The sequence below is a fragment of the Capra hircus genome, chromosome 7, assembly GCF_001704415.2.
Source record: "Capra hircus breed San Clemente chromosome 7, ASM170441v1, whole genome shotgun sequence".
NCBI classification, from domain to species: Eukaryota; Metazoa; Chordata; class Mammalia; order Artiodactyla; family Bovidae; genus Capra; species Capra hircus.
In genome coordinates this window covers 105,983,846-106,000,570 of record NC_030814.1, presented here as the reverse complement: position 1 = coordinate 106,000,570, position 16,725 = coordinate 105,983,846, and the positions used below count along the sequence as shown (strand labels likewise).

The window sequence follows — 16,725 nt, the reverse complement described above, 5'->3', positions numbered from 1 at the left end:
GATCAACTAAGCAGACTCTGTCTATGGAATATATAAAAGGACATTGAGAGCTCCCACAGAAGAAAACCCACTAGTTCTGACAGCTGTGGACACTGGAGGCAAGAACACACAGGAGTAGGATCAGATTAGAGTCTGAGCTGCCCCCACAGCAGGTCCAGAGACCAGCCTCGTATTAGAGAGCATCCTCGGGAGGCAATGTGGACTGTGACTCACAGTGAGGGAAAGAACACTGACAGCAGAGACTCAAGAAAAACATTTATTCTTCTTATACTCTGACTTGCTCTATAGTTGCTTCTGGATTTTTTTTTCTTTTTCTCTTATTTTCCCTACCTCCCCGACTGTGCTGTAGTTGTCCATTTTATCAGCACTATGAAATCTGTTTAAGCTTATGGGATTTTCTTTTTCAATCACATTTTCTATTTCTGTTATAAACTTCTGCCTTTTGCAGAACTTTGGCCTTTTGCAGTTCTATAGTTTTCCTTTTTTTCTCTTTAATTTCAATTTTTAAATTTTTTTAAACTTACAATTTTTTCTCCATCTATTTGTTTGCTTTTCCTGCTGTTCTTTTCCCCTTGCAGTTAATCTTTAATATATATAAATCTTATCTACCTCTATTTCACTTTGCATTTCTATTCTTTCTTTCGTTTCTTTCTCTCACCATATGTGTTATGTTTGTTTTCACTGCTTTATCCCCCAGTTGGTACCTTGCTTCAGTTTTGTTTTCCAGTTTGTGCTTTAGTTAGTTTTGTTCTCCGCTGGTGGATATCATTTCTGGTTTCCTTTCTTCACTGGGTCAGTCTGTTGTACTCTATTTTTGTTGGACTGTTTTGATTTTGCTTATGGGTGTTTATGTATGTGTGTATTGTCCATTATTTAAATTATTATTTGCCTGATTTTTTAATTGCCATTTGTCTGGGGTTCATCTTTGTTTTCTCCTTTTTGGGTACTTGTTTTAATCCCATTTATTGCCATAACCACCCACCTGTGGAATCTCAGTTCCTGGCCAGAGATCAAGCCCCAAGCCTTTGGAGTGGGAGTGCTGATTCCAAGACCCTAGACTACCAGAGAACTAACCCTAGGGAGCAGCAAGCAGCAAGAACTCCCACAAAGGGAACCACTTGTATACAAGACCTGATATCGCCCAACTACCAGTAGCACCCTGTGCAGGGTACCTCATCCAAACAACAAACAAGACAAAAATACAACCCCAATCATCAGCAGACAGGATTACCACCTTACTCAGTCCTGCCCATCAGAGGAAGAAGAAAAAAAAAAAAACTCACTGCCTCCCACCAAATGCAAGCACAAGTCACACCCTACACAAAGCTGACACAAACCACTGGACCAAACTTATGAGGGCAGAAACCAAAAGAAAGAAAGCATTCAACCCTGAAGCCTGGAGAAAGGAGACCTCAAACATAATAAGTTTAAAAAAACAATGAAAAGACAGAAGTACTGCACAAATGAAGGAACAAACCAGAAATACACAAGTCCAAATAAATGAAGAGGAAATAAGCAAACTACCTGGAAAAGAATTCAGAACATTGATCATAAAGATAATACAAAACCTTGAGAATAAAATGGAGAAAATGCAAGAATCAATTAACAAAGACCTAGAAGAATTAAAGAATAAACATACAGACACAAACAACACAATTACTGAAATTAAAAATACTCTAGAAGGAACCAATAGCAGAATATCTGAAGCAGAAGAATGAATCAGTGAGCTGGAAGATAAAATGGTGGAAATAACTGCTGAAGAGCAGAATAAAGTGAAAAGAATGGAATGAACTAAGGACAGTCTCAGAGACCTCTGGAACAATATTAAATGCACCAAAATTTGAATTATAGGGATCCCAGAAGAAGAAGAGAAAAAGAAAGGGTATGAGAAAAAAATTTTAAGAGATTATAGTTGAAAATTTCCCCAACATTGAAAAGGAAATAGTCATTCAAGTCCAAGAGGCACAAAGACTCCCATACAGGATAAACCCAAGGAGAAACATGCCAGGACACATACTAATCAAACTACCAGAGACTAAACACAGAGGAAGAACATTAAAAGCAGCAAGGGAGAAGCAACAAGTAACATACAAGGGGAACCCCTATGTTTACCAGTTGATCTTTCAGCAGAAACTCTGCAGGCCAAAAGGGAATGGCAGGATATATTTAAAGTACTAAAAGGGAAAAATCTACAACCAAGATTATTCTGCCTGGCAAGAATTTCATTCAAAATTGATGGAGAAATCAAAAGCTTTACAGACAAGCAAAAGTCAAGAGAATTCAGTACCACTAAATCAGCTTTATAAGAAATGTTAAAGGGACTTATATAGTCAGGAAACAAAAAATAAGAAAAAGATCTGCAGAAACAAACCATAAACAATTAAGAAAATGGAAATAGGAACATATATATCAATAATTACTTTAAATTTAAACGTATTAAATGGTCCAACCAAAAGACACAGACTGGCTGAATGGATACAAAATCAAGACCCATACATATGCTGTCTATAAGAAACCCACTTCACACCTAAAGACACTTATAGACTGAAAGTGAGAGGATGGGAAAATATATTCCATGCAGATGGGAAGCAAAAGAAAGCTAGAGTAGCAATCCTCATATCAGACAAAATAGACCTTGAAATAAAGAACATTACAAGAGATAAGGAAGCATGCTACATAATGATCAAGGGATCAATCCAAGAGGAAGATGTAACAATTATAAATATCTATGCTCCAGGAGCACCTCAATACACAAGACAAACACTAAATGACATAAAGGGAGAAACTGACAGAAACACACTAATAGCAGGAGACTTTATCACCCCACTCACACCAATGGACAGATCATCAAAACAGAAAATTAATAAGGAAACACAAGTCTTAAATGATACATTAGATGAGATGGATCTCATTGATGTCTTCAGGACATTCCATCCAAATTCAGAAGAATCCACCTTCTTCTCAAGTGCACATGGAACATTCTCCAGGATAGACCACATCTTGGGTCACAAATCAAACCTCAGGAATTTAAGAAAACTGAAATCATATCAAGCATATTTTCTGACCACAACTCTATGAGACTAGCTATCAATTATAAGGAAAAAAAACTGCAAAAAACACAAACACATGGAGATTAAATAATATGTTTCAAAATAATGAACAGGTTACGGAAGAAATCAAAAGGGAAATCAAAAAATTCTGCAAAAGCAGTTAAGAGGGAAGTTTATAGCAAGACAATCCTACCTCAAGAAACAAGAAAAACATTGAACAGACAACCTAACTTTACACCTAAAACAACTGGGAAAAGAAAAACAAACAAAAAAAAATCAGCAGAAGGAAAGAAATCACAAAGATCAGAGCAGAAACAAATGAAAAAGAAATGAAAGAAACAATAGTAAAAATTAATTAAACTAAAAGCTCATTCTTTGAGGAGATGAACAAAATTGATAAACCTTTAGCCAGATTCATCAAGAAAGAGAGAGAGAAGAATCAAGTCAACAAAATTATAAATGAAAAAGGAGAGGTTCCAACAATGCAGAAATACAAAGGATTATGAGAGACTCTTAATGAGCAACTTTAGGGCAATAAAATGGATAAGCTGGAAGAAATGGACAGATTTTTAGAAAAGTTAAATCTTCCAAGACTGAACCAGGAAGAAATAGAAATAATGAACAACCCAGTTACCAGCACTGAAATCAAAACTGTGATCAAAGATCTCCCAAAAAACAGCCCAGGACCAGATGGCTTCACAGGTGAATTCTAGTCAAACACAGAGAGAAGAGCTAATACCTATTCTTCTAAAACTCTTTAAAAAAATTGCAGAGGAAGGAACACTTCCAAACTCATTCTATGAGGCCACCATCACCCTGATACCAAAACCAGACAAAGAAAACTACAGGCCAGTATCACTGATGAAAATAGATACGAAAATCCTCGACAAACTAGCAAACAGAATTCAACAACACATTAAAAATCTCATAACCATGATCAAGTTGGGTTTATTCCAGGGATGCAAGGATTCTTCAGTACACACAAATCAATGTGTTACACTGTACTAACAAACTGAAAGATAAAAACCACATGATAATCTCAATAGATGCAGAAAAAGCCTTTGACAAAATTCAGCACCCATTTATGATTAGAACTCTTCAAAAAATGGGCATAGAAGGAACCTACCTCACCACAGTAAAGGCCATATATGATAGGCCTCCAGCAACCATTATTTTCAATGGTGAAAAACTGAAAGCATTCCCCCTAAGATCAGGAACAAGGCAAGGGTGTCCACTTTCACCATTATTACTCAACATAGTTCTGGAAGTCCTAGCTACAGCAATCAGAGAATAAAAAGAAATAAAAGGAATTCAAATCAGACAAAAAGAAGTAAATCTGTCACTGTTTGCAGATGACATGATACTACACATAGAAAACCCTAAAGATATTATCAGAAAATTACTAAAGCTAATCAGTGAATTTAGCAAAGTCGTAGGATACAAACTCAATATACAGAAATCATGTGCATTCATATATACTAACAATGAAAAATCAGAAAGAGAAATTAAGGAATCAATCCCATTCACCATTGCAACAAAAATAATAAAATATCTAGGAATAAACCTACCTAAGGTGACAAAAGAACTGTATAGAGAAAATTATAAGACACTGATGAAAGAAATCAAAGACAACATAAACAGATGAGGAGATATTCCATGTTCCTGGATAGAAAGAATTAGTATTGTCAAAATGACTATACTACCAAATGCAATCTACAGATTCAATGTGATCCCTGTCATATCAATGGCATTTTTCACAGAACTACAACAAAAAATTTCACAATTCATATGGAAACACAAAAGATGCCAAACAGCCAAAACAGTCTTGAAAAAGATGAATGGAGCTGGAGGAATCAACCTTCCTGGCTTCAGATTATACTACAGTCATCAAGACAGTATGGTACTGGCACAAAAACAGAAATATAGACCATGGAACAAGATATAAAGCCCATAAATAAACCTATGCACCTATGGTACCTTATTTTTGACAAAGGAGGCAAGAATATACAATGGTACAAAGATAGCCTCTTTCAGTAGGCAGTGCTGGGAAACTGGACAGTTACCTGTAAAAGAATGAAACTAGAACACTTTCTAACACCATACACAAAGATAAACTCAAAATGGATTGAAGACCTAAATGCAAGATCAGAAACTATAAAACTCTTAGGGGAAAACATAGGCAGAACACTCGATGACATAAATCAAAGCAAGATCTTCTATGACCCACCTCCTAGAGTAATGGAAATAAAAACAAAAGTAAACAAGTGGAACTGAGTGAAACTTAACAGCTTTTGCACAGCAAAGGAAACTATAAGCAAGGTGAAAAGACAACCCTCAGAATGGGAGAAAATAACAGCAAATGAAACAACTGACAAAGGATTAATTTCCAAAATATACAAGCAGCTCATACAACTCAATGCCAGAAAAGCAAACAACTCACCCAATCAAAAAGTGGGGAAAAGACCTAAGCAGACATTTCTCCAAAGGAGACATACAGATGGCTAACAAACACATGAAAAGATGCTCAACATCCCTCATTGTTAGAGAAATCAAATCAAAACTACAGTAAGATATCACCTCACACCAATCAGAATGGCCATCATCAAAAAGTCTACAAACAATAAATACTGGAGAGGGTGTGGAGAAAAGGGAACGCTCTTGCACTGTTGGGGGGAATGTAAATTGATACAGCCACTATGGAGGATGGTATGGAGAGTCCTTAAGAAAAACATCACCATATGACTCAGCAATCCCACTGTTAGGCATATACCCTGAGGAAACCAAAACTGAAAAAGACACATGTACTCCAGTGCTCATTATAGCACCTTTTACAACTGCTAGAACATGGAAGCAACCTAGATGTCCATCGACAGATGAATGGGTAAAGAAGGTGTATTATGCACACATAATGGAACACCACTCAGCCACAGAAAGAAACGCATCTGAGTCTGTTCTAATGAGGTGGATGAACCTAGAGCCTATTATAGAGCAAAGTAAGTCAGACAGAGAAAGATAAATATCGTACACTAACATACATACATGGAATCTAGAAAGACGGTGCTGATGAACCTATTTGCGGGGTAACATGGAGACACAGACATAGAGAACAGATTTATGGGCACAGGCAGAGGGGAGGAGAGGGTGAGATGTATAGAGAGGGTAACACGGAAACGCACAATACCATATGTAAAATACATAGCCAACAGGAATTTTCTGTATGTCTCAGGGAACTCGAACAGGGGCTCTGTATCAACCTAGAGGGGTGGGATGGGGTGGGAGATGGGAGGGAGGTTCAAGAGGGAGGGGCACATGTATACCTATGGCTGATTCGTGTTGATGTCTGGCAGAAAACAATGAAACTCTATAAAGCAATTATCTTTCAATTAAAATTAATTTTAAAAAAAAAAAGGAAAAAAAAATGTGGGATGGCAGGCCATCTCTATATTGACACGAAGACCGTCTTCCCAGAAGAGTAACCTGATTTTTTAGACTGTCCTGTGCATGAGGGGCAGAGGCTCTTCCCAACCACTATGAAAATGCAACGGAATGAAGACTGCTTTGCCAGTCAGAGGCTGCTAGGCACTAAGTCCTCATTGGCAATGCCGATTGACGTGGCAGCTGCGAATTTTTCCTTTCCATTTCTAAATTTATCAATGTAACACCAACAGGAATACTGACATGGAACTCAGAGTCTGTTGGGAGACAAAGGCAACGTCATCTTTGATCGAAGATCACCCAAAGTAGCAGAAGCGACATCTATCAATCGTCCTCTGTTTCTTCCCGTTGCAAGGAAGCGACACTAAAACATGTCTATTTTTTTCTATCTATGGACAACTGGAGCTTCTACATCCTGGAAAAGGAAGGAAGGGCCTTCCAGAAGCCTCAAATTTCATAATTCAAAGTTCACTTCTGGGAGAAGGCCAATGAGGATTGTGTGGCCAAACTCTGCCCTGATCCAAGATCCTTCAAACTGAAACACCACTGGTCAACCAGGACCAGCATGACGGCGTGTGCTAGTTCTCAGAAAAGACAGATGATGGGAGGAAAGTAAGCTATCTGCGGGCCTACCTCAGCCCCCAGGCATCAGGGAAAGGCAGGGTCCCAACAGCAGGAACATGAGAAAGGTTCTGGGCAGGTGCTAAGACACTGCCATTGAGCCTCACTGCCTGGAAACAGGCGGACAGAAACGATCCCTCCTCTTTGCAAGTGCACCCTCCCTTTACATGCTCCCCCAGCCAAAACGGGGACCACGCGGGGACACAGAAGACAGGGAGGATTGAAGAGATGGAGGATCCAGGCAAGTGCACACGTGTCCGGTGAGGCAGGTAGCCCTCATCACCTGCATGGGCCAGCTCAGCGTCCTCCTCCAGGACTGACCTGTGACGTCCAGGCGGAAGGACACCTTCCGGCCCCCGCCCTCGCAGCTGTACTCCCCGGCGTCCGCCTTGCCCGCCTGCTGCACCACCAGCCGCCGCCCGCGGCCCGTGGCCTCCACACGCACTTTCGAGCTCGAACTCAGCTTCTTGCCGTCCTTGTACCACGTCACCTCCGTCTGGGCCTGGGCCACCTCGCAGCTCAGCGTGGCACTCGCCCCCGCCACGGCCTGCACTTCACTGCGTGCCGGCTGCTCCTTGGCGAACACCACTGAGGGCTCTGGGGACAGAGGGGGATACACAGGGTCAGAGACCACATCTCAGTCAGGATGGCAGCCCCGCATAAAGACGACCTGGATGGGGAGGCGGTGGGGGGCTGGGCAGGAGGCACAGAGCTGGAGACTTCTCAGGCTCTGCACCAGCCCTGTGCCCTGCAGAGGACCCCTGCCTTTCTCAGCAATAGGGACACAATTCACACATTCTCCCTCAGGTCCCTGCGAGCATGTTCCAGGTGGGAGGTCCTGAGAACAGACTTGTTTTCTGCTCATGACATCTGCAGGTCTCAATGCAATGACTCCCCATCCTTTCTAGATGGTGCCTCAGTCTTCTCCATACGATTATGCGGAAACTTTTCACCTGCAGTCCATGGAGATGGTTGAGGCTCGGCCCCCTTGCCTACTCTTAGTACTGTCAGCTGGTGGCAATCTGGCGGGGTGGGGGGGGGGGCGGTGCTTGCACCTCCCTGTGGCTCTCTTTGTCATTGTCTGAGGAATGAAGAAGCGTAGCACCTTCCCCTTAGGACTGGGCTTGCCATTACTGTTTTCTTCTTCGTTCTGACAAGAGTCAAATCTTTTGCCCACTTGCCACTAGTAGGCGCTCTCTTTTGTTGATTCAACTCTGGCCTATTTTTACACATTTATGTGCCAGAGAATGACCAACAGGTAAATTTTAAGCATATTTCCAGCCATGTGACTCGTATATTCACTCTCTGCTCCAGTCCTCTGTTAAGTCAAAGTTTTTCCTTCCAATAGCGTGACAATGTCCATTTCTTCCCTTTGCGTTTAGAGCATTTGTGATCTACTTAAGAAATCTTTCTTTACGCTAAGTCTTTGAAGAAACCGTGTTATTATCTGAGGGTTTTTTTGGTTTTACCCTTTACTCTGAGGTTTCTAACCCACCCTGAGTTGACTTCTGTGTATGGTGTGAATTGTTAGTACAATTTAAGCGTTCTGTGTGGTTCAGTGATCCACCCACCATTTCTTTCTACAACATTCTCCCTCGACTTCCTAAACAGACAACATAGTAACAATCGAAAGGTATTGGTGAGGGAGGGATGGTGGTGCCGGGAAGTCATTTGTGAATTGTTTCTGAACTCAGGTTTCTGTCCCTCCAGTGTGGTAACTATCCCCACACTGGGACCCCCTTGTCTTCAGAACTTTAGCCTTATGATAATTCTTAACATCACGTCCCAGTAAAGACTCCCACCCTGATTTTCTGCAAGAAAACAACACATTGGCTGTGCCTTACCTATGAATCTGCCTGTTTTTCCTTCATCTGACCCACCCTCCAAAAAACTGGTTTCGATTTTGATTGTTAATAAACATCTTTGAATTTTTCCCCTTTTATTTCTATCCATCTATTTCAACCTCTGACTGCCTCTCAAGAATCTTGAATAATGTCTCACACACAGACCCTTAGCAACTTTCATCAGGCCTGGAAATTAGAAACATGATACAATTGTGCTAGTCTAACTCTTTCACACAAATTTAATTTTCCAAGTGGTCCCTGCCAGGACTCAGATGTAGAAATAATTTCTGCATACTGATTTGTTTTTACACACTTAGCTTACTCAAAAAGAGAGAAGACAGGGAGGGAGGTGGGAGGGGGTTCAGGATGGGGAACACATGTACACCTGTGGCGGATTCATGTCAATGTACGGCAAAACCAATACAATACTGTAAAGTAATTATCCTCCAATTAAAATAAATAAACATATTTAAAAAAAGAAACAGATGCAATCTAATCATTTATCTCTGAAATTGTCTGAGTTGAACATCACACCAAATCCCATCTTTAGTTTTTCAAAACTCCTTGCCGATGATTTTATTCTCCTCCTTACTGAACTCAGTGGGTAGAGTGGCCTGAGTGTGCCGTCCCTCACATCAAAGATTGCCAGGTATACCACGAGTGGGATGTTGTTGTTGTCTTTGCCAGAATGCAATAACATTAAAAAGAAGATATCTTTTTTTATAGTCTACTAAGAATTTTACGACAGAAACTGATGCTCAATTTTGTCAAACATTTTGTCTCAGTATAAGACAAGCAAGTTTAATCAACCATTTGATTCTGTACACGAGATGATCTTTGTGCATTCAATCCAATGTCACGCCATCTATCAACGTTGTCAACACTAATACAACATGCAATCCTGAACTAAGACCTTCACCACTGATCTCTACCCCTGGATACACTGCTGAATTCATTTTGGTAACATTTAAATTCATAATTTTGATACTCTCAGTAGATTGGTCTGGTATGTCATCCTCCCTTTGGCTTTCTGGAGTGATTTCGGTATTGATGTTATGTTCTGTACATGAACAGTTATGGAGGGTATCTCATTCTTCTCTCTCTAGGACCATCTCCAAGCATGGAATAACAATTTCCTGAATATTTTATACAGTTTACCAGAGAACTACAAGGCTGACAAGCCTTTCATTATTTGTCTTATTGACTACAACTACAAGTCATCCAGTTCTTTGAGTTTTCTCTATCTTTGCATGTCTGATCTTCAGATATTTTACTAGGTTTCAGATTAAGGCATTGGAGAAGGAAATGGCAACCCACTCCAGTATTCTTGCCTGGAGAATCCCAGGGACGGGGGAGCGTGGTGGAGTGCCGTCTATGGGGTCACACAGAGTCGGACACGATTGAAGCAACTTAGCAGCAGCAGCAGCGGACACATTTTACAATATTTCAAAGGTTTTTACCTTAAAGTACTCTTCAATGTGCTTCAGAAACCACAATCTACAAAGATGCATGCTGGAATCTGGGGATAGACACACCCACACATCCTGCTACACTGGCACGGTCTCAAACTCTTAGGGGTCGCCACCTACGAGTCAGTGTGGCATGGAAGCCCACCCCTATTCTGCTCGAAGACTTTCTTCCCAGAAGAAGAATGACCTGATGTCTTAGACTGCCCGATGTTTCAGCCATGAGACAGAGACACTCAGTGACCACTAGGAAAACGCAAGGAAAGAAACACTGTTTTGCCAATCAGAGGCTTGCAGAACAGTAACTTCTTCTTAACAGTCCACACTGATGAGGTAGAAATGACTTTTTCCTTTCCATTCCTAAATTCTTCAATGTCATGCCAAGAGGAATACTTACCTGAAACATCCAACCTTTTTCAAAACAAAGGAAAACCATATTGTATCTAAGAAGATCACCCTAAATAGCACAAGTGACCCTCTGCGAGCATCATTTCCTTCTTCCTTTCACAAGACAATGATAACAAAAAGTCGCCTATTTCTTGGTACCTATCAGCAACTAGACCTTCTCTATAGAGGAAAAGGAATCCCAGAAACCTCAAATTTCATCATCCAAAGTTTGCTTCTAAGAGAATTCCAAGTAGGACTGTGTGGCCAATATTTTCCTTAATCCAGGATCGACCAAACTGAAATACCCCTGGCCAGCTGAGACCAGCATGAGGTTATAGACGAGAGTGAGTACTGGTTCTCAGGAAAGACATACGATGGGAGGTGACAATTATACCCCAGGTCTACCTCAGCCCCTAAACATCAGGCAGAGCCAGGGCCCTAAGAGCAGGAACCACAGGAAGGTTCTGGGCAGGTGCTAATAAGACAGTGTGACTGAGCCTCACTGGCAGGAAACAGATGGACACAAACAGGCCCTCTTCTCTCCACGAGAACCCTCCCCATTCAGCCTTCCCTGGAGCGAAAATTGATATCAAGATGGGACATTGATGACTGGAAGGTGTGAAATCCTAAAGGTTACAAGTGACTACACAAGTCTGGTGTGGCTGGAAGCCAGCGCCCTCATCACCTGCACACGGGCCAGCTCAGCGCCCTCCTCCAGGACTGACCTGTGACGTCCAGGCGGAAGGACACCTTCTGGCCCCCGGCCTCGCAGCTGTACTCCCCGGCGTCCGCCTTGCCCGCCTGCTGCACCACCAGCCGCCGCCCGCGGCCCGTGGCCTCCACACGCACTTTCGAGCTCAAACTCAGCTTCTTGCCGTCCTTGTACCACGTCACCTCCGTCTGGGCCTGGGCCACCTCGCAGCTCAGCGTGGCACTCGCCCCCGCCATGGCCTGCACTTCACTGCGTGCCGGCTGCTCCTTGGCGAACACCACCGGGGGCTCTGGGGACAAAGGGGGATACACGGGGTCAGAGATCCCATCTCAGTCAGGACGGCAGCCCTGGGCAAAGAACAGGACGGGGAGTTAGTTGTGGGTGGGGTAAGAAGGAGCAACAGAGCTAGGGAATTTTCAGGCTCTACATCAGTCCTGTGCTCTGCCGTGGTCACCCAAACTTTCTGAGCAGCAAGTGGCATGTTTATGAATTCTCCTCTGGGTCCATCCTTGTGAGCTATTGCAGGACGGGGTGGCCACTGGAACAGACCTGTTCCCTGCTCATGCCTGGCGTGTGTTCCCCAACCCTCCCAGATGGTGTCAGTCCTTTCATAACATTATCCTTGGAACTCTTCACCGGCAGTCCGTTTAGAAGTCTGAGGCGGGCACCTTTGCCCACTTTTACCATTGCCAACTGGTGGCAATCTGGGGAGAGTGCTTACACCTCCCTGCGGCTTTCTCTGTCATTGTCTGAGGAACGAAGAAGCAAGCACCTTTTCCCCAGGGGTCACCATTATTGTTTTTTCTTCCTGGTGACAGTATTCAGATCTGTTGCCCACTTACGAATAGGACGGGAACTGTGGGGTCATGACGGGGGCGTTCCTAGATGAAGCCCCGTCTTCCCCACAGAAATGTGCATGTTCCGTCGCAGTGACCAGGACTTGCTGAGGCTCCACTCCTGCCCACTCGCATGCTGGCCATCTGGTGGCAGTGACTGTGCCTCCTGTGGCGTTCTTTGGCATTTTTCTCATGACACAAAGGAAAGAACCCTTTGTGATATTTTTGCTCACGGGTATTTGCTCTTCTGTATCATCGTTGTTCAAAGATTTTGCCCTATTTTCAATAGCATCTTCTGTCATTTTGAGGACATGTTTATATATTTAAATGCAAGGCGCTGACAAGTATGTATGTTCTAAACATCTTCCACGTCTGTGTGGTTTGCCCTTTAGTCACTTATACTAACTTCTGATGAATTTTCATGGTTAGTTTTAGTAAAGTATTTCAAATGTGTTTCATTATGGCTAGTACACTTGTATTCTAAGAAATCATCAGTTCAGTTCAGTTCAGTCGCTCAGTCGTGTCCGACTCTTTGCAACCCCATGGACTGCAGCACACCAGACTTCCCTGTCCATCACCAACTCCTGGAGTTCACTCAGACTCATGTCCATCGAGTCAGTAATGCCATCCAGCCATCTCATCCTCGGTCGTTCCCTTCTCCTCCTGCCCCCAATCCCTCCCAGCATCAGAGTCTTTTCCAATGAGTCAACTCTTCTCATGAGGTGGCCAAAGTACTGGAGTTTCAGCTTCAGCATCATTCCTTCCAAAGAAATCCCAGGACTGATCTCCTTCAGAATGGACTGGTTGGCTCTTCTTGCAGTCCAAGGGACTCTCAAGAGTCTTCTCCAACACCACAGTTCAAAAGCATCAATTCTTTGGTGCTCAGCCTTCTTCACAGTCCAACTCTCACATCCATACATGAAGAAATCATTCTTTATCCTTAAGTAATTTACGTCTATGATTTTTCCTTCTATTCTGTGGTTTCTAACCCAACAGGAGCTGACTGTGTGTAGTATGACTTACTGGTCTAATCTCTTCTCTATGTGGTTAAATGGTTCAAGTATCATTTACGAAAACTATGTTGCCTCTCTGCCTTGCACCATTCCATAATTTTTAAAAAGGAGACGGGAAATGCGGTCATTCAGGTCTGTGTCTGAAATCACTCTTCAGAGGCTCTGGCCTGTGTGTCTATCTTTGCAACAAGACACTACTGTATTCATTACTAGAGCTTTATAGTAGTCTTGATATCTGGTAATATCACCAAATATTTGCTCTCGTCAAAAGTGCACTGACTGTACATGGTCTTTGCAATTTACTTGTCAATTTTCAAAGTCCCCTCTAAACAAACTTTTTTTGGATTTTAATATGTATTGAACATTTTTTATTCTTCTGCAGATTCCTACCAAACTATTAGGAACTTCTTGACTGTCTCTCAAAAAAATTGCAATAATCCTCCCCACCACAGAGATTCTCAGAACCTTTTATTAGACTTGTAATTAAAAAATGATTGCTTTGATGCTATTTTAACTCTTTTAAAATTTCATTTCCAACACGTTTGTTGCTACTGTTAGACACAAAAGTTTGTTTTCTTCCTACTAACTTCTTCCACGGTAATCATTCTTAACTATCCTGTTGTCTCATAACTTATCTTTGGGTAAATCATATTATCTGTGAATGCCACTTTTGTTTATTCACACTTTTATATTACTTTATGTCTTCCCTAACTATGCTGTAAAATGTTGGATAAAAGCAGCAACAGTGGGTTTCCTTGTCTAGTTCTCTATCTCATAAGCAAAGCCTTCAAACTTTCACTTTTTTGTGTGCAATTAGCTGGATAGCCTGCAGCGTCATTGATCAAATTAAGAAAGAATTGTTTTATTTATAATTCGTCAAGAATTTTATGGCAAAAATTGATGTAAACTTCATTAAACATTGTTTCTCTATTTATAATGCCAAATCTCATCCAATACTTTATTCTGCATGTCATGAACAGAATGTTTTGCTAACATTTCTGGTATTTCAACAATCTTGCCCTTCTGGACTATGACTTTCAGCACAGCGTATTACCAGTTATCCTCTTAATATATTATTAAACTTATTCTGGTAATGTTTTCTTTCAGATTTTGGCCTTGCTATCCATAATAGATTGATAATAATTTTAATCCTTACCCCTTTCCTTATCAGATATTGGTACCAGTGTTACACTATCTACATGAAACAAATCAGAGACTGTATCTCATTTTTCTATTCTCCAGAATAACCTCCATGAACACGGTTTTTCTTTTTAAAGTAGCTCATATAATTTACCAATGGAACTACAGGGATTAAACATTTCTCTATGGGAAGATTTTTCATTATGATTCCAATTACTTAAAAGGTTTTAAGACTATTTGAGTTGTCCAGTGTTTCTGTGTCACTTGGTGTATAATTTTCTAAGAACTTAATTAATTTGTCAAGCCTTTCATATTTATTGCAATGAAAAAACTTGTCATATTCTCCTAAAATACCATTTTTTTAAAGATACATGCATATTCGTATAGGAGAAGTGACTATTCCTCTTCAAGTCTAAATCTGTAAATCAAGACTCCAACTAGAGTTGTGGCATAGACTGTTCCAACAGAAGATAAAAGAACTCAATATTTGCTTTGAAAAGAGAATTCCAGACCTCACATGTACGTATTTCAGGCACACATCAACCATCCTCTGCTCTCTGTTTACTTCCCACACAAACTGCAAGAAAAGCAGACCTAGACCTGTGTAGCTGTGTAGCTGTGCCTGTGAGCTCAGGCCCTTCAGCCGCCTCTCTGTGACGCCATGGACTATAACCCGTCAAGCTCCTCTGCCCATGGGATCCTCCAGGCAAGAATACTGCAGTGGGTTGCCATGCATACCCAGGGATGGAACCTGCGTCTCCTGCATTGCAGGCAGCTTCTTTGCCCACTAAGCCACCTAAGAAGCCATGGAGATACACAGATAATTTCAATATCCAGTGCAAGGAGAAAGAGTGTCCAGAACAACTGAAACTCTGATAAATCCATAGTTCATTCCTGAGATAAAGCAAGCGCAACAGTATGGTAAAAACTCCCCCTGGACCTGGTTTAAAGAAATTCAACCATCTCTCCCTAGTGTGAACCTACACGCATTGCTGGGTGGGGCATCCAGGAGCTGTCAGGCCAGCCAAGAGGAGCAAATTCACATACCCACAGTTGAAAGGCATCTGATTTACATCAGACTCCAAGTGCAAGACAGAACCAGAGGCCCGGACACCAGGGAACACCCAGACGACCCTGGGCAGATGCTGGGAACTGACGGCCGTGCATCACTGTGTGGAAACGCCACTCTGGCTTTACAGGATGCCCTTCTCCCTTCTGTTCACACCCCTCCCATCCAGCGCCCTTTGCCCAGCCTTGGGTATGAAAATGGAGGTCAGAGGACAGAAGACCAAAAGAGATGAAGTCTAGGGGAAAGATCATCGGGTCTGTCAGGGGTGCAAGCCCATCCCATCACCTCCACATAAGGCTAACTTACTACCTCCAAACTGACCTGTGACGTCCAGGCGGAAGGAGACCTTCTGGCCCCCAGCCTCGCAGCTGTACTCTCCGGCGTCCGCCTTGCCCGCCTGTTGCACCACCAGCCGCCTGGTGCAGCCCTTGGCTTCCACACGCACTTTCGAGCTCGAACTCAGCTTCTTGCCGTCCTTGTACCACGTCACCTCTGTCTGGGCCTGGGCCACCTCGCAGCTCAGTGTGGCACTGGTTCCCGCCACAGCCTGCACTTCACTGCGTGCTGGCTGCTCCTTGGCAAACACCACCGAGGGCTCTGGGGACAGAGGGGGATACACAGGGTCAGAGACCGCATCTCAGTCAGAACAGCAGCCCCACGCAAAGACGACCTGGATGGGGAGCTGGGAAGCAGGGTGGTAGGAAGGAGTGATGGAGCTGGAGGCTTTTCCAGGTTTTGTACCAGCCCTGTGCCTTGCAGAGGACACTCTTGTCCTTCTCAGCAGCAAGTCACACAAGTCATGCATTCTCCCACAGATCCATGTGAACTGGCCTGAGAAAGGGGCTGTTGAAAAAGACATTGCCCCTGCTCATGACATCTGCAGGTTCACAATGCAAATGTCCACCAACCTTCCGAGACAGTGCCCCAGGCTTCTCCATATGATTATGCAAGGGACTTTTCATCTGCAACCAGTGGAGATGTCTTAGGCTCAGCACCCATGCCTGCTCTTACTCTCGTCAACTTGCGGCAATCTGTTGGGAGTGCCTGCACCCCGCCGTGGCTTTCTTTGTCATTGTCTGAACACCTTTCCTTAGGACTGGGTTCATCACTACTGCCTTCTTCTTCTTCTTCTTCTTCTTCTTCTTCTTCCCA

At 42.7% G+C, this 16,725-nt stretch overlaps 1 protein-coding gene across 46 annotated transcripts in view; it reads right to left on the bottom strand.

Moving 5' to 3' along the window:
- OBSCN (obscurin, cytoskeletal calmodulin and titin-interacting RhoGEF) overlaps window positions 1-16,725 on the bottom strand; it is a 232,988-nt gene that overhangs the window by 148,469 nt on the left and 67,794 nt on the right. For 41 of the 46 annotated variants that reach the window (XM_018051517.1, XM_018051518.1, XM_018051542.1 and 38 more), the window contains 3 exons: window positions 15,895-16,170; window positions 11,529-11,804; window positions 7,428-7,703 (listed from right to left, as the gene is read on the bottom strand). In XM_018051517.1, the coding sequence (XP_017907006.1) occupies window positions 7,428-7,703; window positions 11,529-11,804; window positions 15,895-16,170 (828 nt within the window). The remainder of the gene's footprint in view (window positions 1-7,427; window positions 7,704-11,528; window positions 11,805-15,894; window positions 16,171-16,725) is intronic. The other 5 variants (XM_018051527.1, XM_018051544.1, XM_018051530.1 and 2 more) reach the window with 4 other exon arrangements.